Below are 22,538 nucleotides of genomic sequence, written 5' to 3'. Positions count from 1 at the left end.
CCTTTTAACTGTCAATAGCCTGCCATCCTTGCTACACATGGGGGATTTCAAAACCAGGAGAATAAGATATATTATTGATTTCTCTATCACAGGGATTTTCTGCAAGTATCACCTTAAATTGTTCATCTTAATAAAAAAAAAATAATTCTAATTCAGGGCACACATTGTGCTCTTCATATAAGAAACAATAATTAAAGTTTATACATGGCAGACTGAGCCTTTTGCCTTGAAGTAAGCTGTCTGCAAGAGTAACACAGACACACAAAGCAAGCGTAGAAGATGGCTCTTACCTCCTGTCACACATATTTAGCCTTTTCCACTGTTCATCCTGTCATCATGGCACACTGGTTTGGGGGAAGATGTCTATACAATCCAGCCAAAACTAATTTTCTGGTGTCTAAGTAGCAAATTGTGACCTACTTTCCTGTCACTAGCTACCAACGTCAGTACAGCAGTGCAAACTTCAAGGAAAACATACACTGACACATCTGTATACAAAGGTTCAACTTACAAATTGTTCTCTTTCTAGTTCATGTTATACCTCATCTTAGATCTCTGTTGTCTGACCTATGTCTTAGGCTCCCAGGGTGCTCAGCACAAGACACCAAACACGCACAGGGTCTCCAGCTACAGCTATGTTGTCTTCCCTTTTCACAAGAGAGGGCACAAGAGAGATGCAGTTCTCAGCTGCAGCCTTTTTTCCCCACACTATAAACATTAACATCCCCACTTTCCCAGCTTTTCAAAAGAGAGCAGCTGCCATTCAGAGACCAACTATCATTTCGGCACCAGAACTGTTCATATGGAGATTAAAAATTACAGATTAAAACTAAAATCCAGCTATCACTATCAAAAGCTCAGTAGGACACTAGACACATGTTTTACTTACTTATTACTTCTGTAATAAAAAATAGGGGGTATCCAACCAGAACATCCGTGCTAATTTTAAAGTGGATTCAGTGTATAATCAACAGTTTTTAAGCTAACATCAAACATCTCTTAGAAGATACTGCACTGCTTTTAGAACACAAACTCTATTTCATGAAATATGGCCAGTCCACATAATAAATGTTTCTTTTGTGGGTTTTTGTTTGTTTTGCATTATGGCTTTGCAGTAATGTTAACGAGTTTTTACAGTATTGGGTTTGTTTAAGGGGCAGTGATGCACACCAGAATTAATTCAACTTCTTCCATTTTCTCTAGGACAACACTCGGTGTCCATTACTTTCCAAAACAGAATTCTGATACAGGATGTTCTCCCCTGGTATCATAAAATATTAAGTGATATTTACTTGTGAATCCTTCAGCTGTAAAAATTCGGAATATAACTCTACAACTATCTGCTGAAAACATACCTTGTGTAAAAGCTCTGTGTCAGGCTTTATTCCATTGCCACTGACCACTCCAGTACACACAGTACATTCAGCACTGCTGAGCTTTTTACAAACAGAACAGATAGAGTACAGTCAGTATTTCCTGATCTGACTGAACAAAATAACAGCTGGTAGAAGTGAATATACCTGTGATAACCATTAGTCGAAGTGTCCTTTAAAAGGGGAGTAAGTTGTTTCAATACAAGAATACACTGCTGAGATCAACTTTCTTGCTTCCTGCTGACTGTTAGAGGTCCTGCCAAACACTTCAGTATTCATTTTCTACTCATCTTGAAAGCAGACCCTAAGGTTTCCTGGTCACTACAAGTTAAAACCATAGAATAAAGAAGTCAGTGCACGCTGGAAACTATTTTCAAAATTTATGGCAAAAATATCCATAAAATATATTATTACTTGCAAGGTTATAATCTTAAACTCTAAATCTTACATTGCAACTTTACAAGCAAGTGTGGAAAATTATTTATAAGTCTTTGTGTCCACAAATTTTACAGCATTTTAATTACTGTCATCCTCATTACACAGGAGGAAACAAAGGCAAACGTGCACTAAGTGGTTTGCCTGCAGTCACGGTGAGTCAGGGGCTGAAATAAGAACACAGACCTGCTCTCCTGCTTTGCTCATTACTAATTCAGCACGAGCTGAGGCCCAGCAGTCCAGACCTATGCTGGCTTTAAGCTATCAGAGCAATAATGGTTGACAGCAGCTGAGTGTGACAGCAAAGCTGACTGAGAGATCCGTGCTGGTGCCAACTACAGCTTAGGAGGGCTGTAACTTTGGTATGGTTAACATTCACATTACGAAGCAGGAGGTTACGTGCTTAATAAGAACAAGAAGCTTGCTGACCAACAAGAATAATTTTCTTCCTTTTTCAACCATCACTCGTTCCACAGACAACAGGTCATTACATTGATGTTACTATCATATGGCTCTTACTCATTCACATCAAAAACACAAGAAAATGTTCCAGAGTTCACATTCGTCATGAATACTTCATCTTAACATTCTAGATTGGAGGAATAATCTGCTTTTAATAATTCTCTAAGATAAATTAGAGCTGCATTGCAGCAGTTATTTCAAGTGTATAAATTCTGACAGTGATTTCTGCAAGAGATTTTCTAAGAGATTTCTAAATCCCAAAATAAACCAAACCATCACTGTTCAAAAAACCAAAATTCAGCGAAACCCATATTGTGGAAAACTTAATAGCTAATTTTCAGAAGCAAGGGTTCCTAAGAACATGCTGTTGTCCACTGGCTGGGAAAAGCAAGCACTGCAGGCTGTGTGGACACAGAACATCATGCTGTGAGTTTTGGTTTAGATTCAGCATAGTAGAACAGATCTAGAAATGGAGTAATGTCAAGCAGGAAAGAAAAAAGCAAATCTGTAGCACCCCTTCAGGCCTAAGTTTCCATTTCTGTATGCAGATACAATTTTTATATAAAAACAAATCACTCAACTTACCTGCAGTGGAGCCCATTATGACCATTCAGATTACTGCTTCCTAAATGTAATCTGTGGGTTGCAGTGTCTCAGATATCAGATGATACACATGTAGCTGATTAAAACCCCTTACATAAACATTTGTACATAAACAATCAAAGAAAGAACAAAATGGGGAAAAACTAAAACAAACAATCCAAGTTAAGCTTAATTTTTATTTAGTGGTGAATAAAAATCACTGTGGCAATACTGTACAAGATGATCACTGAATTTTATTTTTTTGTTAGGTGTCATTGGATTAACAGGGATACTGAAAAGCAGTGCTCAATGTTTTTAATATACAGACCACCTAGACCCATTTCATTTCTACAGTTTTTGCCTGCATTGCAGGCAAGGCTGCCAGGTATGGGATCTGAGCAGAAAATTCCCCCAGACACGGTATCTTGACTATAAAATAGGATTTCACATCAGCACAAGGATCCACTTGCACAGATCTAACTACAGATTTGGGATCACTGCAGCATTTGTATCTGTTCCTTCATGCAGCATCAACTCTACTATCATCCAAAAGCAACGTATCAGAAGTCCATATGACCAGCACAATTTCACCTTAACCAAAATGTGAGAAGATTTTCTAATTCTGTCACAATTAAAACACTTTCTTCTTTCCCTGTTCCTGTATTTTTGAGCTGTTCTTGAAACAAGTAAATATTTGGTAAATTATTTGCATGCTGTCTGAGAAATGTTTGCTTTACAAATTAAAAAAGCCTACAAATTTTCCCTTCTACAACACAACAAATGCAAAAAAGAATATTTTTCCTAGTCATGTTTCATGTTGTTATAAAGACCTTGGTACTTCACACTCCAGCTAATAAATACCACTTTGGAACATCAACAATATGAGAAAAGGAATGAGGATCTTGAAGTTGCTATTTTATTTTGGCACACTTTCCAAGTATTAAAAAAGCTTATCACCTCTCAGTGCTACTTCTTCATGTTTAAAGATCAAATGCTATTTTTGGAAAGCAGTCACATTCCAACTTTGATTAGTGTAGCAAATCCCACCATGTATTCTTAAGATGTTTTTTATCAGGTATCTCAAAGTATATTAAAATAATATTTGAAATGCAAGTTACCACTATGCCTTGAGGTAAATGGGAAAACAGATGCACCTAAAAAGACAGAGGGATCCTGGGCTATGAACAGTCCTGAATTCCCTGCCGAGGCAAAAAGATAAGGCCATAAGCAGGAATTCTGCATGAGAAATTAATTCATGAAATTATTACAACCTTTCAGGTTTCCTTCATGTCAGTGCTCTCACATCTCAGGGAAAAAAGGCATCTCTGAATGACAAAGTAGGCAGAAGACCCCTCGCTCTCAGTGGCCCTTACTCACCTCTCCTTCCTTTAAGGGAACCCTGTTTCTTCCCACTCTGATGTCTTTCCACAGGCAAACACAGTCACTGACCAACAACCACGTAGGTCCACAAGTTATATACACAATTACAGCACAGTGATGTTCAGTCAGAATAATTGGCAGCCAACGGAGTGTGTGCAGAGGAAACCAATTCCACAATCCGTGACACAAAACACTTTGATAAAAAGGTGAAGAAACCTCCTGAGAGAGTATCAGAGAAGTAGAAAATATAAAATGCACCTTCCCTGAGTTTTATTTTGGTTCAGCTGCTTCATCCATGAATTCCACCAGTGGAGCATGTCTGTTGGCCTGGGCACCTTCTTGAAAATTCACCTTTTTAATCACTCCTGCCTTTGGAGCCCTGATGGTATGCTGCGTAGAAACAGACCAACAGTGAATCAGCACAAGGGCTGCCTGCTTTCCCCCTCTCTCTCCAGCAAACACTAACATTACTCTCTGGTGCAATTAGAACACAACCAACTTATTTCCTCAACACTTCTGTATTCATTTTAAGCCTTATTCTAAAATGTTACCCTAGCCCTTTTTCAAGTTTTATTTCCTCATCAGCATTTATTTTGGTAAGTGTACTAGGGACAGAAATGCTATATTAATGTATTTTGCAGTACAAACAGCTGAAAGGTATTTTGCTTCATAATATTTTCTCTGTTACATTAGTTAGCAGGCAGAAATAATGCAGCTTTAGTCTACAATATTAATTGTATAACAGATTTGTTCCCCTAATAGGAATCTGCAGATTTACTACAGGCAGAGAAATATGAACACAGCTGTTAGTGACAGTGAAGGAACAGTGTGTTCAATCCTGATCCTCACACTGATCTACCTGTTAGCTTTCCTTTCAAGCTCTGATTTTAGCAGTTTCCTACGTAGGATGAGCCTAATATTCAAAAGCACATTAAGCAAGGATTCATTTAAATAACGTTTTTGCAGTTTCACACTCTGCAAGGAGAACAGCCCAGCCAGTGGTCTGAGATGTCAGCTGGAGAGACACAAACGTTTGGCATTCGACTGTAAATGGGGTTATTTTCTCAGTGTGCAGAGATGTTGTATTCCATGTTATTTTAGAGTAATTTTTAAAAGGTGCTGTAAGGAAAAAGGGAGTTTTCTCAACAATATTAATTCTGCTACCTCAAACTAAAGTGTAAAATAAACTAATAAACCCAAACCTGAACAGTTCAGGCTACAAGGACCATAGTTCAAGCAACTTGAGCCATGGCCAAGCAATGTGACAACAGACAGTGGCCATGTGGACAACTAAAATAATTTTTAGTGTGCTGTTGGTAAAACTTTTGTGTAAATTATTATAAAATTGTCCAACAAAATTGTCCTGGGCACATTTGCAGTCACCATGAGCTGAATTTCTGCACAAAGTAACTACAGACATCAGAATCACGGAGAGCAAGAAATATTCCTAGACAGGTCTGTACTAGAAAAATGAAAGGATCATTGCTTCTCAGGGAGGGAAATGAAGGATTGACAAGGGAGCCAGATGAATGTTAACACATCTGCGGAGTGCCAGGGATTACATCATCATCATTTGTTAATAATAACAACGAATGTAATCCCCTAAAAGCTCAACAGACACAACGCTTGTTATACAGCATATAAAACAATAACAACATCTGCAAGCAACAATCTGCACCGCTCTTCATTAATGCAATCAAAGCTGATACAAGCATGACCATAGTTTTTATTTTCTCAGCAACTAGAACTTTATATAAAAAGTCACTCACCTCCATTTTCATAGCTATCATAACCATTAGAGGGTCTCCAATCTCAACCTTATCCCCTGCTTTCACAAACACCTACAATTCAAATGTTGGAAAAAAAAAAAGTCACGCATGTCTGTGCCATTAAAATACATGAGATAGATGTTGGCTAGGACAATCCACTTAGTAGTGGATTTACAGAACAGCCTCATAATATCTTTATCGTTGCCAAATTGGGTATTCGAGTTCCTTATACAATACTCAAGGGGAGTCAAAGGTTTTACAAAGAGGTCTGATAACAGTCAACAGGTTGACTGGGAAGTCATTTATGTGTCAAAGAGGAAACACTTGAAGAGAAAATGTATTCTGCCCCATCTGGGTTTTAAAAGCTTCTATTTTGAGACATGAAGTCCAGAACCTCTTCCTGGAGCAAGCCATTAAGTTTCTTCTAAAAATAAAGTCCAGAGAGATTTCAGCAGCCACCAATCCTTCCACAGCCCTGATTGAGAGCACTTCTTGAACTTCAGGCAGTGCTCACAGCACCAAGCCTGGTGGGGTTCAGGAAGTAAGTGGACAATGCCCATAACATACGGTTTAATGTTCACGTTGTCCTGTGTGAAGCCAAGAGTTGGACTCCACAACCCATGCGGGTCCCCTTATAGCCCAGAATATTCTAGGATTCTGGAGCATCACTCAAGAATGTAAGAGATCCATAGTCAGTGTACTGCATCCTCTGAAACAGCTCCTGCCCTTTCAGGGTTCATTCCTCTAACTACTAAAATTAACTATCTTGAAGACCTCTGTTATGATGAAACTTCTCCATCGCACAAAAATACAATTTGCTGAGCTAAAGGAAAAAAAACAACAGAAAAACAGAAGCAATAAAAACTAGAGCTAAACAAAAGAGACATTACTGAATGTTCTTTTCTTTTTTTTTTTCTCTCCAGGAATGTCTCATCACATTCTTTGCTCACACGAAATGGGTCAAACAGCCTGTAACGCTTCAAGGAACTTCGGCTTAGAAAGCAATAGAGGTGACAGAAAAAATATTCAAAGAGTAAGATTAGTTATGTATTCATACCTTCCTGACCTCTTGAAAGATCCCAGAAGTCTGAAAACAATCTTGGGCTGCTACAGGAAAATCAAACTAAACAGGACTTTTAGAAAATTGGAAACTGGGAGGAGTTGTGCAGCGATGACATTTTTGGTCCTAATTCTCTCCTGGTAGTACAGAACCAAACGCTGCACCTGGAAGACTGAATTTTGATATCATTCTGTAGACCTCGTTTTCCCACTCCTATTATTATACTCACCTTCTCAACAGTGCCCGTCATGGGAGCTACGGCACCACCCTGTGTCCCTGCTGAGCTCACTGCAGATAAGTACTTGGGTACAGGAAGGCCAATCTGAGCACTGCCTTCCTACAGAAAATAAAACCAACAGCAAGAGTTAACAGTAAAATAATAGCATTAGTATGTGTGCTGACATGGGCCAGGACAGACCTAGCTTCATGAAAGGTAAATGCAGCTGTTTCAGCTTGTAGACCACTGGGGCTAGAGCAAAAGGACTGTGGGCGCACCAGCTGCTTTGCAATGCTGAAGTCCTTAAGAGCTGTGTCTGCTGCTGCGGAGGGACCAGAAAGGAAGGAACTGTGCCTGTGAAAATGAGGCTCCACGCAGACCTTTGCCCCAAATCCACACCTTCCCCACTCACACTGCAACAGCATAGAAAATGCTAGAATATTAGAAAAGGCTGTTTGCAGAAGGGGGAGGTAAGCTGCTAAGACACTGCCATCTTCATTGGCAAGCACTGTCAGTATGGTGAGTGTTTCACAGACCAAAATAATGCCATTACTCACACAGTATATATAATGTCCTGGTAAATCTTCTTTTTTTTTTTTTTTTTTTTTTTTTTTTTTTTTTTTTTAAATATAGGCTGAAATTATCCTTCCTCAGATCAATCCTGATTTATTTGTTATCATTTTATTTTAAAATGAAAATATAAAATTATCAGAGTTACAAAGTAAGTAACAGCTTGAAGCAACTGTTCCTGTTCTGTGCAAGATAAGATACTGAACCACTTTAATATTACAGGTCCCTCCCCTCCCCAAACCATCATTTACAGCTCCCCTGATTCCCCTAATCACATTTTATCTTTCTGCAGCTACTTGATCTACCCATTTAGAACCAACTTCTAATTGCAGTTCTAAATCCAGCAAGTATCAAAACATTGGGGACGATATAAAAATTTAAATTATGATTCTGTTCCACATTCTGTTTCAACTTACGTTGCTTATCCACATGGACAAGACTTTAAACTTTTGATGATAACCAGAAGAACTTTACCAGAGAGAAGAGATGAATGGTGTTGTCCAAAATGACCAGTTTGGACTTGCACATTGTTCCATTAACTGAAGACCTCAGGTAAACTGAATCGCCCTCATTGAAGATCTCTCCAGAAACCAGGAACATTTTGTCTTGAATCTGAAAGTTAAATGCTTCTATAAGGACAAAACCTAACCCTTCAGGAACACTAAAATAATAAAGCAGAAGTTAGTATTTCTGGTATACAGTCATAAGCTGTGATTCTGTGTTTAGTGATGTGATCTGTGCCACAGCTTCAGAACGTGAAGATATGAATGTGAACATAGGCATGCCACGTTCAATTTGTAGCACTCCCACAGCACTGTCCTCTTCATCATCGGCTCCCAAGGCACACAGCTCTGCTGCTCCACCCCATAACTCCAGATTCTCTCCATTTCCACCTCAATCCCCATTCTTCCTTTCTTCTCAGCAGCCTACATTCTCCCCAGCTGCATTTCATCACCCCTGACTCAACATTCCTTCCAGCCTCTCTTTAGATTTTGCTGACATTACTTATATGGGTAGACTTAAATTCTAAAAGCTCTCTTACATTACATCAGTAATCAATACACTCAAAATACTCTGAGAATTGTTTGAGCAATGAGGGTTATCTCAATAGTCCTATCCTCAAAAAAAAAAATAGAAGAGTTACTGACACATGGATATACATACAATAGTGCAATTATTTTCTCGCTACTTTAGAGACAACCACTTAAGAAACAAGTTTATGTATCTGGAGTTGTATTCTGTAGGAGCTATGTAATTTAAAAGTTGGTATGAATAGAAGCCTATGAGAAATTCATTCTATGTTTATTTAATGAAATATCTGAACAAAGTCTAGTTGTACCTGCATGTTGTATGACCCTTCTCGATTGTAAGTTACAGCAACATCCACAACTGCTCAATAAAACAAAACACACGAGTAGGTAGATTTAATAATAAGACCCAAAGAATAATAACAAATAAGCAATATGCAGTCTACCGTTTTGATTTATAAAGAGACCAAAAAAAGACCTAAAAAAGAAAAAAAAAAAGTATTTTCAGATTAGCTTAGCAGAACTGAAGTCATGCTCTGGGAATCTGCATTTCAAGTCACCTGGGCAGAGCACAGATTTTATTATGGGAAACGAGTGCTGAATGCTATCACAGCAACGTGAGGCCAAACAGAAGCCAAAAGCTCTTTCAAAATCTCACCCTTATTCATTTAAATAACAAACATTACTACTGTCATTTGAACTTAGTTTATATCTCTTCCAGATCTAAGAGCATGCATTTAATAATTAAACCTGCCACCTTATGAATTGCCTTTCCAGCATCAATTGCTTAGAACTGATACTGCTACTGTTTGCTATTTCTTAACCTGAGTATTCAAGTACCAACTGAAATAACTTGATCCATCAACTATCTCCTCTTCCTTCATTCATGCTTTTTTATTCACTTACTGTTTTCTCCATCCAGTAGAGACAGTTTTCTAGTATATAATATATTTATTCTTCTACCAGCGCTGGATGCAAATGGTGAGAATTTATCTAAAATACAAAATATACAGACATGTTACTTCAGTTAGTTTGGCAAAACACACAACATTTAAAACTTAAACCATTAAAAAAAAAAAAAAAAGACTCCTATTATTACCACCATTACACTTACACATTTATTTTGCACATAAAAGGTTGGAGACAATCCCAAACTCAAACTTTAAGAAGAAATAACTGAGGCTGTGTAACCTACAGAAAACAAGACACTAACAGCACTTGCTAACAGAAGAATATTGACTGTTCTCCATGACCACATCCTTGAAGAGGACAAGAAAGCATCAGTATTCTATGGCTAGATTAAATTTCAGCCAAAGGTTTTACTGTAAGAGTTTGAACTCGCGGTAGAGGATTGCCTGGAAAGTCTGAGGGACTTTCAGTTACTTGGTGTTTTTAAGAATTGATCGGATACACCACTATTAAATGCTGCCTGATGAGTTCCTCCTCTCCTAAAGCAAGAATCCCAACCTTCTGCGCTTCCAAAATATTCCAAGTGGGGAAGGAAAGTAAAAGAACGAGGTTGTTGGCAGCATACATTAGATTTATACCAAGTTTTTAACAGTAATCACATGTGCCAGTGGTAAAGGCATCAACAGCATCAGAACTCATGAGTTTTTGGCTCCCAGAGTCCTGTTCATTCCATTCAACTCTACTGCCCCCCCCAGTCCCAGCCAGTCAGTCCACCTCTGAAGACCTTGAACCAACTGTAGAACCAACAATGAGATAATCAGAGCCTGTGTGCTTAAAGAACAAAAAGGACACACAGTGACACAGACTGAGAACCCCAAGGTCTTTCAGACAGGCTCTATCTGGAGTGCTTAGGAAAGCAGTCTGTACTTTACAGTGTGATATATTCAATATCTCTCTCTTATCCAAAGCCGCAGTCTGCTGTGTGCGTAAGTAACTGATAAATGCTATCATGCTCAGAACTCTGAGCAGCCATTAAATAAGGCAAAAAGAGACTACACAAAATAATCACACATGCTCACAGCACTGTCTCATCCAGTCACAAGTAAAATAAAGCAAAAGAAGAATGATCCTTACCACTTGACTGATCTCTAAAGGCATCTGATAGCATTTTCTCGTTCAGTATGAGTCCTAGAGCTGCCTGACACACAACTTCAAGTGGGGTTGCCTTTTTGGCTGGAAACAGATCGTCATGGTATTGAGGAATGAAGTTAGTGTGCACGTTTCCAGCCTCAAACTGTGGGTGTCCTGACAGGCTCAGTAGGAAATCAATATTAGTGCTTAATCCTACAATCTGTCAAAAAAAAAAAAAAAGAAGAAAAAGAAAAAAAAGCATATTGCCAAAGTGAAATGAATTTATGAATGAATACACAGCTTTCTGCTCATCTTATGCATTGAAACTTTCTTTACACAGCACCAACAAATTCTGTGAATTGAATTTATTCAACTAGTATGTTTTATTACCTAAGAAATCAATGCTTAAAAAAAAAAAAAAAAAAAACCAAAAAAACAAGTGTAGATTTCTCAAAAGCACTCTGCTTCCAAAACATTACCTTTGTCCAGGGCAAATTCAAAGAAAACTTTCCAGAAATAGTAAGGAGAGGTGATTGTATGGGATTGTATGGGATCCTGGGCTCCATCAGGAGAGGGGTGGTCAGCAGGGACAGGGAGGTGATTGTCCCTCTCTACTCGGCTCTTGTGAGGCCCCATCTGGAGTACTGTGTCCAGGTGTGGAGCCCTCAGTACAAGAAAGACATGGAGATTTTGGAAAGGGTCCAGAGGAGGGCGACTAAGATGATCAGGGGGCTGGAGCACCTCCCCTATGAGGACAGGCTGAGGGAGTTGGGCTTGTTCAGCCTGGAGAAGAGAAGGCTGCGGGGCGACCTCATTGCAGCCTATCAATACCTGAAAGGAACCTACACCCAGGAGGGGAGTAAACTCTTCAAAAGGGCTGACAATAGCAGGACTAGGGGAAATGGATCCAAGTTGAAGGAGGGAAGATTTAGGTTGGACGTTAGGGGGAAGTTCTTTACAAGGAGAGTGGTTAGGCCCTGGAATGGGCTGCCCAGGGTGGTTGTGGATGCCCCGTCCTTGGACGTGTTCAAGGCCAGGTTGGACGGGGTCCTGGGCAACCTGATCTAAATGTGTATGTTTGGTGGCCCTGCTAGGCAGGGGGGTTGGAACTACATGATCCTTGAGGTCCCTTCCAACCCGGGTGATTCTGTGATTCTGTATCTGTACATTGTTAGCTCAAGGTGTTCAAGAGCCTTGTTCAAGCATGGGAACCACACTGGGTTCCTCTTACTTACATTATACTGACGCAGGCTGTACCGCAACTTTCTCAGCGCTGCCTCACGATCCTCAGCCCACACAACTAACTTTGCAATCATAGGATCGTAATGAACAGAAACTTCATCACCTACAATACATGAAGAAAGTTCTGTAACACTCAAGAATGTACTTCCTGAAAGCACAACACACGCCAGTGAACTCTGATACAAGCTGTGGCCACGTTTCTGTATGCTCTTAAACAATATTTATCTTTAATGATCTGATCTGGCTTTTCAGTTCCAAGGAAAATCTCAGCACAAAGCTTTTGTAGAAGTAAAATTACAATGGCTCAAATGCAGATGAATAAAGAAGTAAATAGAACATCAAACATTTCCCATCTCACTGCTGCCTTCAGCTGTACCTTGTCTGACCCCAGTTTCTATGCGGGTGTCTCTATCAGGCAGTGGGGTGGATAAGTGCACCAAGGGCCCAGCCCCTGGCAGGAAGTTATTGGTAGGGTCTTCAGCATATATTCTAGCTTCAAATGCATGGCCTCGGAGCAGAATCTCTTCCTGCGTTAGTGGAATCTTCTCTCCTGCCGCAACCTGAAAAAGTTTTTCTTCTTTAATGCAGGATCAGTTCTCTGTTGATGTGTGAAAGGTTAAGTCTATCTCTTCCAAACACAAACAACTAGAAAGCGTGTTAAAAAAAACCCAAAAAACAACACAAAAAGTGTTAAATTACAAGTAGCAAACTCTGAAATCACTCTTTCCCTCTTTCTGAGATTCATCAAAGTGTTTTACATTATTAGTGTAAATTGACCTCACACAGCTAAAACATGATGAAAATGTTATCATTTTACTTTCCCCTATTGCCAAAAAAATAATTAAACATTTAAGTTGAAGGTTGATTGATCAGCTAAGACAAGATTTTATCAGAGAGAAAATGACTCTAACATCAGATGCTGGAAGGGATTATTAGCAGCCAGTGCTGCTGACACACACTGCTGATTCTCTCTCTACTGAGGAATCTGTACATTTAAGTGATTCTTTCTCTATGAAAATTCCTTGTAATTTAAGAATCTTCAATAGGCAAGAAAAGTCCATTTTATTCCTCAAAGACATTTTTATTACAAATACAGGAATGCCAATAAACACAAAAACCACAGAAGTTTGAGACTTAAAAAAAACTCTGTCAAGGACAGAATAATAAGCAGCATGATGCAGCTGAGCAGATAGGAGACCTTTCAGCAGGGAGCTCCACAGTCTCCATCCACACAGGAAATACCAGTTCTTTCTAACAACTCTGAGCAGTATTTAATCTCTCACTATTCAGGGTTTTCTATACTCTGCCTTCTGTCACCAAGCCAGAGCTTCCAGGAGGGACAGCAGGACACCACTCAGCCCTTGATGCTCAGCTTCCATTCCTAGGCCTACAAGCCAAAAGCTCCTCCTTCTTCCAGCAGCATTTGGTATTTTGGTTTAATTTCTGCTTACGTTAAACACTTCACCACCTTACCTACTTAGGCTTAATGTATGCTGCTGCTCTTTTGAACTCACTTAACTGACTTCTGGATTTACCTAAATAAAATTGGTTTCTAATTTCCAGTTCCATAAGGTCCAAAACTTCCTGTCCAAACACGCGAGTAATCTCTCTGCGAGATGTGTGAGGAAATCTCTTGTTTTCAGTCCACACAACCACACATTTATTTTAGGAGGATCATACTGGCAAAAATCAGATATTTTTGTAGAGTCTTCCTTCTGCAGTCTGATCAAAGACTGATTTTTGGGGCAGAAATACATTTAAACTAGAGTTTAAGAAGTTGGTTAGAATGCTAGGAGAAAATCAGGACCCCAGTCCTCCTACTTTTCACATTCTCTATGATTTCATTAAATACATGAGAAAATGACTTTTCTCTCCACAACCAAATGAAGCAGAAAATTCCACCCAATTGGCTGCGTATGACACAAGCACCTGAAAATACAGCTGGTCTCCCACAGGCACTATCAAAGAGCACTCACTACTCACCAGACAAACAGGGGCTCTGCATGTAAAATCAATTACCACTTACCCTAAGCTGCCATTCCACCAAATCTGTCCCAGTGATCATCTCTGTAACAGGGTGCTCCACCTGCAGCCTGGTATTCATCTCCATGAAGTAAAAATTCTGCTGGGAGTCCATAATAAACTCCACTGTTCCTGAAGTATTAAAGAAAAGGACATTTTACAAAATGTTCCCAGGATGGACACCTAACACAATTGATTTACTCAGACTCACCTGCTCCCACATAATTCACTGCCTTGGCTGCTTTCACAGCAGCTTCTCCAAGTCTCTTTCGAACTTCAGGATTAATTCCTGGCTGTAAATAATAATAAAATACATAAGATTACAAATTTCAGTGATATTAAACTCCTATGCATGAAGATTTAGAAACCGCAGCACAACCCTTAGATTTCACTTACAGCACTGATTAGTATTTTTCTCTTGAAATCACTTTTCTAAAGACATCATTTTTTTTTTCCACTTTGAACATTTTCTACAGCAAAATTAAAACAAGTAAATAGAATTAGAAATTAATTTCTACCCATTAAGTAGAACAGATGGGATTAGCAATGGCTTTAAAAATGTGTTACTAAGAAAAGAAATATAAAAAAAAGGAAAATGTAAGAGCACTCTGCTCACCCCTGGTGCTTCTTCAATGATCTTCTGATGCCTTCTTTGCACACTGCAGTCTCTTTCAAATAAATACACTGCGTTGCCGTGCTGGTCACCAAACACTTGGACTTCAACATGCCTGTTTCACAACAGCAAGTGTCACAGTGCATTAAACTGAAGCACCAATCCTGCCACTGGCTTCAGCAGTCCTGACTCAAGAACCTTATTTACTTCAACACACCATTTCAGAGACAGCTACCAGGAGGCAGAGCTTTGTTCTACGTACAAAATTAACACATAATTGTCACCATCCAGACAGTCCTCCAATGCTAGGCAAACTCCCCAAGAATTTAATGAGATCTTCTCATGCCCAGCAGACAGCACAAGCAAGGCACTGCCTTCTTCCTAATGAACTCTTTCTTTACAGTGATGGTTCAAGAAAGACGTAAAGTACAAGATTACTAAAATACTTCTGTCAAAAGCTCGTAGTAAGTAAAAATAAGCTCAGTGTCACAGGCCAGGTAGGAGCTATAGACTACAACTTCTATTATTAAAACACCTATGTTCATTCAACAGTAAAATAAACATTACCCTGTTTATATTAAGACACCTTTCTCACCTTGGATTATCTACAAATTTTTCAATCAGCATTGCATCATCATTGAAAGACTTCTTTGCTTCTCTCCTTGCTGATTCTAGTTGGTCCAGAAACTCCTTTTCTGAATGAGCAATTCTCATGCCCTTAGTAAACACAAAGATAAAAATTAAACAAAAAAAACCCCACATATCTAAATAGCTAAGAATACAGGAAAAATCCTGGATGCACACCAACAGGTTCATGACTAAACTGCAACTTCACAATAATGCCTAAACATGCGTACCAACATGCAGTAGGTCAGCTCTATGGAGTCCTGCTGGAAGCACTGCTGAAAATGCAGTATATAGACATGATCATTCCATTGATAGAAATGACTGCCAAATTCAATTTGATTCTTAAATATCATAGAAATGTTTCAATAATGGCAGAGAAAAAAAACCTGATTTTATTAGTTACTTTGGAAATAAGTTCTCTATCATTCTATTTTCATAGAAAAGTTTTTGAAGTAAAATTCAGATTTAGGCTGGGAATTCATTCTACATTAAAAAGTATCTACATGTAAAAAAAAAATTAAATGCATCTCTAATCATTTTTATGTAACACTTAAAACTGTTAATCAAAGAAGTTAATGAAGTCACTAAGTAACAACTACTTTCACCCAGATAAACCTATACAACAGTCCACCTGCTTATGTGATTTTCCAGAAATCCAATGAAACCAATAAAAATAAACGTGTCCACTCTGCACTCTCTACTTACTTTTTTTGCCTGACTCAACAATGAAGGGCAGCCAGGTTTCACTGTGCTGTACTGGACATTACTAATACAATCTAACCAAAAATAGCCTGTTTGAAAGTTTGTTTTCATACATTTCTTTTAGAATAATCTACCACTAGAAACTGATGCAAGATAACACTGCATATCACAACTATGATAACCAGATCTGTGTCAGCTTCTTTACCTTTCCTCCACCGCCGCGAACAGCTTTAATCATTACTGGATATCCTATTCTCATGGCATTCTCTTTTAGACACTGGTCTGACTGATCTTCTCCATGATAACCTTCAACAACAGGAACGCCAGCAGCAGACATTATAGCTTTGGAAGTGCTTCGACAGAACAGTTTTACATTTAGAATGACAAAGACATTTTTCTCTCAAGTTCCAAACCTGCATACGTTGCCCTGGTTAATTCTCCTCATAAAAGTGGTTCCACTGATCTCAGTGGACTACTTACACAGATGTGTTACACCAAATTTTACTGTAATTAATTAATCAAATGATTCAAGTGGGGATTTTTTTTCTCCAAGATCTCCAGATGAAAGCAGCAGTCAGTTTTTAGGCTTACTGTTCTACTCTACCCTTTGGCCTACTTCATGGAGGCCAAAACCACACATTTCCAAATCACCACATTGCATCTCGCAAGAATTACATTTAAAGTTGTACAAAGATAAAGCTTTTTTCATACAGGAGGGCATGAAAGACTCCAGCATAACAACAACTTCCAACAAGCATGCCAAACTAGCTAAATTACAGAGGCAATTCACCCTCATATTAGCAAGTGATAATAGATTAGCTCTCTGAAAGTATTCACATTTCATGTGTTACTAATAACCTTATTTCCCTATCCCTGACTTAGACTTCACAAACCAAAGAAATGTTGCCAGCACAAGTAACTAAGAATAAGGTCCTCTGATGAATAAAACTTACCATCCCATTTTACACCAGCCACAAGAACCTCTGACGATATGGTTCCAATATGCAAGAGAGACAACCTGACTGCTTAATCTGTATCTATATAACACTGCAAGGTCCCAGTCCTGGAAGACTAGATTCAGCTGGGTACTTAATTATTGAAACCCTAATGACTGAACAATCCTATGTCAACAGCAACTTTGAACTTATTCTTTCAAAAATAGAATAAAAAATATGAACATTAAAATTGGTGGAATAAAATAATTAACAAAATTAGCCTTAGCAAACTATAAATTGCATAACCAAGTAACAAATTAGATACCTTTTAATACCCATATCTCTGATAGCAGATGAAGGCGGACCTATGAAGATGATTCCCTCTTGCTTGCACAGCTCTGCAAATTCTGTGTTTTCTGAGAGGAAACCATAACCTGGATGAATAGCCTAAAATAGAATAAAGTTACCAGCCCATTTTTGCATTAGAAACTAGCCTGAAATTTCAACATATTGCTAGGCAAGCAAAAGATGGAACTATCACGTGTAAACATGAAAAACTAAACATCAGGCATGTACCCAAAGATTTAAGGTTGTGACCAACATACCTGTGCTGCTGAGGTCTTGGCCACCTGTATTATTTTCTCAACGGCCAAATAACTCTGCTGTGAGGGTGCTGGACCAATGCAATATGCTTCATCTGCCTGATACAGCAAAAATAGATACTGCATAGACTATTTATTACAGACAATGAAAAGCAGTATTAGCTTCAGATTTCGGAGCTCATTTTAAAATGACTGCTGCAATGCAACAGTTAAAATTTCTTAAATCTCAGATTACATCTCTCACTTCCGAGAGCAGCTCCACTAGGAGAAACAAATTCTGACCTTCTAAAAATCAAAGGTCATTCTTTAATTCCCAATGGGCACCAAACTTTTCTGCACTTCCTGTAACAGTGTCAGGTGTTAATACTGAGATTAAGCAAACCATTCAATGATTCAAGGGAAACTTGGGAACAACTCCAGAGAAGTGAAAAATCAACTGCACACACCAACTTTCACATTTAGCTTACTCATTAACTACCATTGTAAATGAATGTTAGTCCCACGCTTCAGTGTTTCCAATCATAAATGTAATGAATATACTTCACCATTGCTACGTGCATGGAATTTCTGTCTGCTTCACTATAAACTGCTACAGACTTCACACCCATCTTCCTTGCCGTTCGCATCACTCTGCACGCAATTTCTCCTCGGTTTGCAATCAGAATCTTCCCTATGCTGTGACTTTCTGTTTAAAAGACCAAAGCACAGTAAGCAATTTCAAAATGAAATGTACCCTTAAAAACACTCCTCAAAATAAAACTATTTATGGTGCTTATGTACTTCTTTAGTTAAACTGGCACAGTTAAAATTAACCAATAAAATGATAATACATCTCAGAATTCTAAAATGTATCCTTTTAAGAAATTTGACAAGAGGGTCAGTCTAGATCACCTTGTTAAACTTTACTATCTCATTTCTAATGTTGCTTAAGTACTGTCATATCTGGCTTTGCCATCTCTGTATCACAAAGGATCACACAGGAAAACATCATGAAAATTAGTAGTTTTCATTTGAATTGAGTACCACCATGACAGATAAAACTGTCACAAATTAAAGGTGATTTCTGTTAAGTCAGGTACAAACAACTGTTTTCCAAAACTATACAAATATAGAATGTTCATTAAAAAAACAAATACAAGAATTACAGCTAAAACAGTCTAAAACCGTTGTAAAATCACCCATGTAACACAAGCAATGGAGGCTGGTAGCCGAAGGAAGCACAGCATACCTGCTGTGGAGGCACGCTTTGCCAACAGCAGCGTAGGACTCCATGGTCTGCAATTACAAACACAGGACTGTTACAGAAGCAGGCAAAGTAATTGCAGCTGAACAACTTCTATTCTCAGGTGAAAGCACAGCACCAGCTCAACTCTGAAGCTGCTGATACTGCTATTTAAACACAGCATAACCAAACACAACATGGTAAGGTTGTGCAGACTGTTTCCTTGAAAGGGCTCCCCCTTAGGCACAACGGGAACAACAGATTGCCCTCTTGCTTTCCGAGCAGCGTTCAGATTGGAACAGCAAACGTAAGCAAATTCTTATCTTTCGGTGGGCACATCAGACACTGGGATTTACTGCAGAGAGGGCAAGTGTGAGGGAAAGGCACGAGCAGCACAGTGAGAGAGCTGTCTGTACAGCGGGGGGGAGCGGGGAGGGGCACCAAACCCCAAACCAGCCTGCAGGGCAACCGTGCTGGAAACCGCCCGTTAGAAGCTGCCGTGCTGGGGGCCGTGGGGGTTTCCGGCTCGCTGATCTCCACAGAAGCGGTCACGCTCTGTGCCGCCCGTCCCGCCCCGAGCAGCGGCCCAGCGCCCGCCGCCCCCTCAGCGCACAGCGCTCCGCCCGTCGGCGCGGCTCCTCCGGTCCTCCTCCCGCACACGGCCCCCCGCCGCCCCGGCTCCCTCCCCCCGCAGGCGCTGCCAACGCCGGTTCCCTCCCGGCCCGCACTCACTGACGCTGCAGCGCCCGCAGGCAGCGCCGGCCCCGCTCGGCCACCAGCGCCAGCGCCATGTTGGCGGGGCGGGGCGGGGTGTGCGCGGCAGGCGGGCCGTCAGTGGCTGAGGCGGGAGGGCCGGGCTGGGCGGGCGGCTGCGTGGTGGGGCCGGCAAGGGTCGGGGGGAGTGGGTGAGAGTGTGGGCGATTAAATGGCGGACCAAATAAAAGCGAGAAAACCTGGTGCAGCGAAACTGGTGACGGAGTTGGAGGCGTGCCGTGAGGGCGGAACGCCTTGGGTTGCCCTGTGTGGGGGTCGGGAGGTCGGCCGGAGTCACGAGGGGGGCTCCGCTCTGCGCTCTCCGGTGCGGATGGCGGAGCGTGAGGAGATGGCGCAGAGCCCGAGCCGGAGGTTCCGCCGGACGTGAGCGTTGTGTGTTGTGAGGGTGGTCAAACACTGGAACAGCTTCCTAGTGAGCGGTCCGTGCCCCATCCTGGCAGCGGTCAGGAGCCGTTTGGATAATGCCTGCTGTAATGTGCCTGAGAGAGCCCTGAAGTTCGGGCATTTCAGCCTGATGACCTCTGCAGGTTCCTTCGGACTGAATATTTAAACAGCTTTTCCTCAGAAACACGCAAACTGTCCGCTACCGTTGTGGCACTATGCAATGCATCTTACGTGTTTTCCATGCTCAGAGGCAGACAGTTTCTTACACAACGAGCACGCTTGCTGTGCAGGCAACTTCTATTTATTGCCTTTTCTAAAATGCAGCGTGAGAAGATCTGTCCTACTCCCTGCACTGAACAGAGACACCTGCGGCTCCATCACAGCCCCTTCCAGCCTGCCCTTGGCTGTCTCCTGGGATGGGGCACCCAGCACATCGCACAGCAGCCCTGCAGTGCCTGCACACCTGGGCTGGGATGGTCAGAGTAGTTCAATCTGACCCTGGGGCAGCTTTGGAAAATAGCACAGTCGCTTGAATTTGGCTCCAAGAGCTTGCAGGCACGTGCTCTGGAGATGGGATTTTTAAAAGCAGATTATTAAGCAAAGCTGTGTCTTTTCCATTATTCATTCCCTTCATTCTTCAGCGTAAGTGTCTACACCACAGATCCTATTTATCACAATGTTCAGCATGTTCACTGTGTCTTTAAACACAAGATGGCAGCATTTTGTGTAGCTTGCCATTAAATGCAGAGTAGAACTAAAGATATTTTGCAGTATATCACTCAGAGGTGGAAGACTTTATGCTTTGAACAGTGAAAATCACAAGCTCATTTGTCTTGCAAATCTGCCCTTGGTGAAGGTATCTGTCAGTGTGGTTTTCAGGGCGTGCAAGGTCAAGAGGGAGCACTGAGCTGCACACATAGATGTTGGAAAGGGCAAGGTAATAAAACCCAAATCCAGAAAACCATTTTCTGACACCAGTAATGTGCTTAATGTGCACATACATACTAAATGAAGGCACTGTCACGACCTTAGAGCTGTACTAGATAGTTGGGGCTGGTAACATTTTAAATTTTACTGTAGAAGCTTGAATGCTTTTCATTTCTCTACAACTATTTATGATATTTCTGCATATGGAAAATGCAACTTAAGACTTTCTTCAAATCTTTAAAAGGAAGTAAGAATCTGAGCCAATGAAACAATAATTCAATAAGATACTTATGATCTAGCAGTGTCCTAGGGAATAGGATTTGCAGAAGAGAGAACTGTAGCTTAGCTGATGTTTTGTGGCTAGCAGGGAAAGCCCAGATACTCAGAGCTTCAGCTGTGCCCGCAATTCCCAGCCCCGCCTGCCCTGGTCTTCCTGTGGAGGACATCACAGATAAAAGCTTGATTCAGATCTTTCTTATCATGAGCAACAGAGAGGTGAGCTCAGTTTGTCCGTTACCTACCCATGTACTCCTTAAGCATCATATGTCATTTTACTAGTGGTGTAACTTCACAGAAATCTTTCTCTACTCACCCTTGTTACTTTCTTTGAATTGATGCCTTTTAAAAGTACTTCCTTTCTCTCCTAGACACTGTGATGCAAAAACACTTCTTCAGCGGACTCTAAAGCTGTGTGCTTCTAGGACAGTCCCTGGTGTGACTGACAGGTTTATTTTTTGCCTTAAAAAGAAAAAATATGGATTATTCCTCTACGTGCCATAAATCCCTGTCAAGAAAGAAAAAAAATCTGGGACATCCAGCAGTCATTATTGTGGCATCTTATCACTGAGAGAAGTTGCTTTATTTCTGGTGCCCTTACTGGCACTTCTCTAGCAGGTTCCTGAATCTGCTGCTAGTCGCAGATAGGTTTTTCTCCTCCTATATTTACCACATCTGCTTCCTGCAGTTCTCCTATCTTAGCTTCTGTAGCCACGAATATGAGACTCAAACAGCCCCTTCTGAGCCTTATCCCCACAGGGAAGGTGGGATCCCATTTCCCCATCTCTCTGCCCACCGCTCTGAGCCAGCCCAGCCGCATCATGCAGCCTCCCAGCAGTGAGATGCTGCACGAACTGCACCCCCGATGGGGTCTGGCTGCACTAATTAGCCAAGCTTCATTTCATGTTTCACTGGGAAACCTTCGAAGGTAAATCTGAAGAACTTGTGTGTGTCCCCTTCTATTGAACAGTTTACCACACGCAGTTGCCTTATGGTTGTTCTATTTTAAGCTGGCTATTGTGTGCTGACGTGAGAAACAGCAAAGTCACAGCAAAGTCAAGTTCCTTCAGAAATTCCTTTGAGTGACATAGAAACTGCTGAATTCTGCAGTTTACTTCTGGAATTTTCCAAGCTATTATTACCTGTATTTTCCATAACTGCACAATAAAGGATGCACTCTCCTCCAAAGAATCTCATCATAATGCCTAAGATTATTATCTCAGAAAGAGGTTTAAGTACAAAGTGACAAACATCCATTACCTCTGCTGTGAGTTATGGTCTGCGTTTATTGGACAA

At 40.5% G+C, this 22,538-nt stretch overlaps 1 protein-coding gene across 1 annotated transcript; it reads right to left on the bottom strand.

The window, feature by feature from the left end:
- Nucleotides 1–4,502: 4,502 nt before the first annotated feature.
- MCCC1 (methylcrotonyl-CoA carboxylase subunit 1) lies at nucleotides 4,503–19,672 on the bottom strand (the record flags this gene model as incomplete). Its single annotated transcript, XM_079539903.1, has 19 exons — nucleotides 4,503–4,622; nucleotides 6,002–6,073; nucleotides 7,291–7,398; nucleotides 8,323–8,460; nucleotides 9,188–9,237; nucleotides 9,783–9,869; nucleotides 10,920–11,136; nucleotides 12,152–12,261; nucleotides 12,535–12,718; nucleotides 14,185–14,312; nucleotides 14,392–14,473; nucleotides 14,797–14,908; nucleotides 15,389–15,510; nucleotides 16,328–16,475; nucleotides 17,383–17,504; nucleotides 17,663–17,758; nucleotides 18,205–18,344; nucleotides 18,888–18,934; nucleotides 19,614–19,672. The coding sequence occupies 19 exons, from the start codon at nucleotides 19,670–19,672 to the stop codon at nucleotides 4,503–4,505; spliced, it is 2,142 nt and encodes a 713-aa protein (XP_079396029.1).
- Nucleotides 19,673–22,538: the final 2,866 nt, after the last annotated feature.

This window comes from Tetrao urogallus (assembly GCF_951394365.1).
Source record: "Tetrao urogallus genome assembly, chromosome: 9".
NCBI classification, from domain to species: domain Eukaryota; kingdom Metazoa; phylum Chordata; class Aves; order Galliformes; family Phasianidae; genus Tetrao; species Tetrao urogallus.
This window is presented reverse-complemented; position numbering and strand designations above follow the sequence as displayed.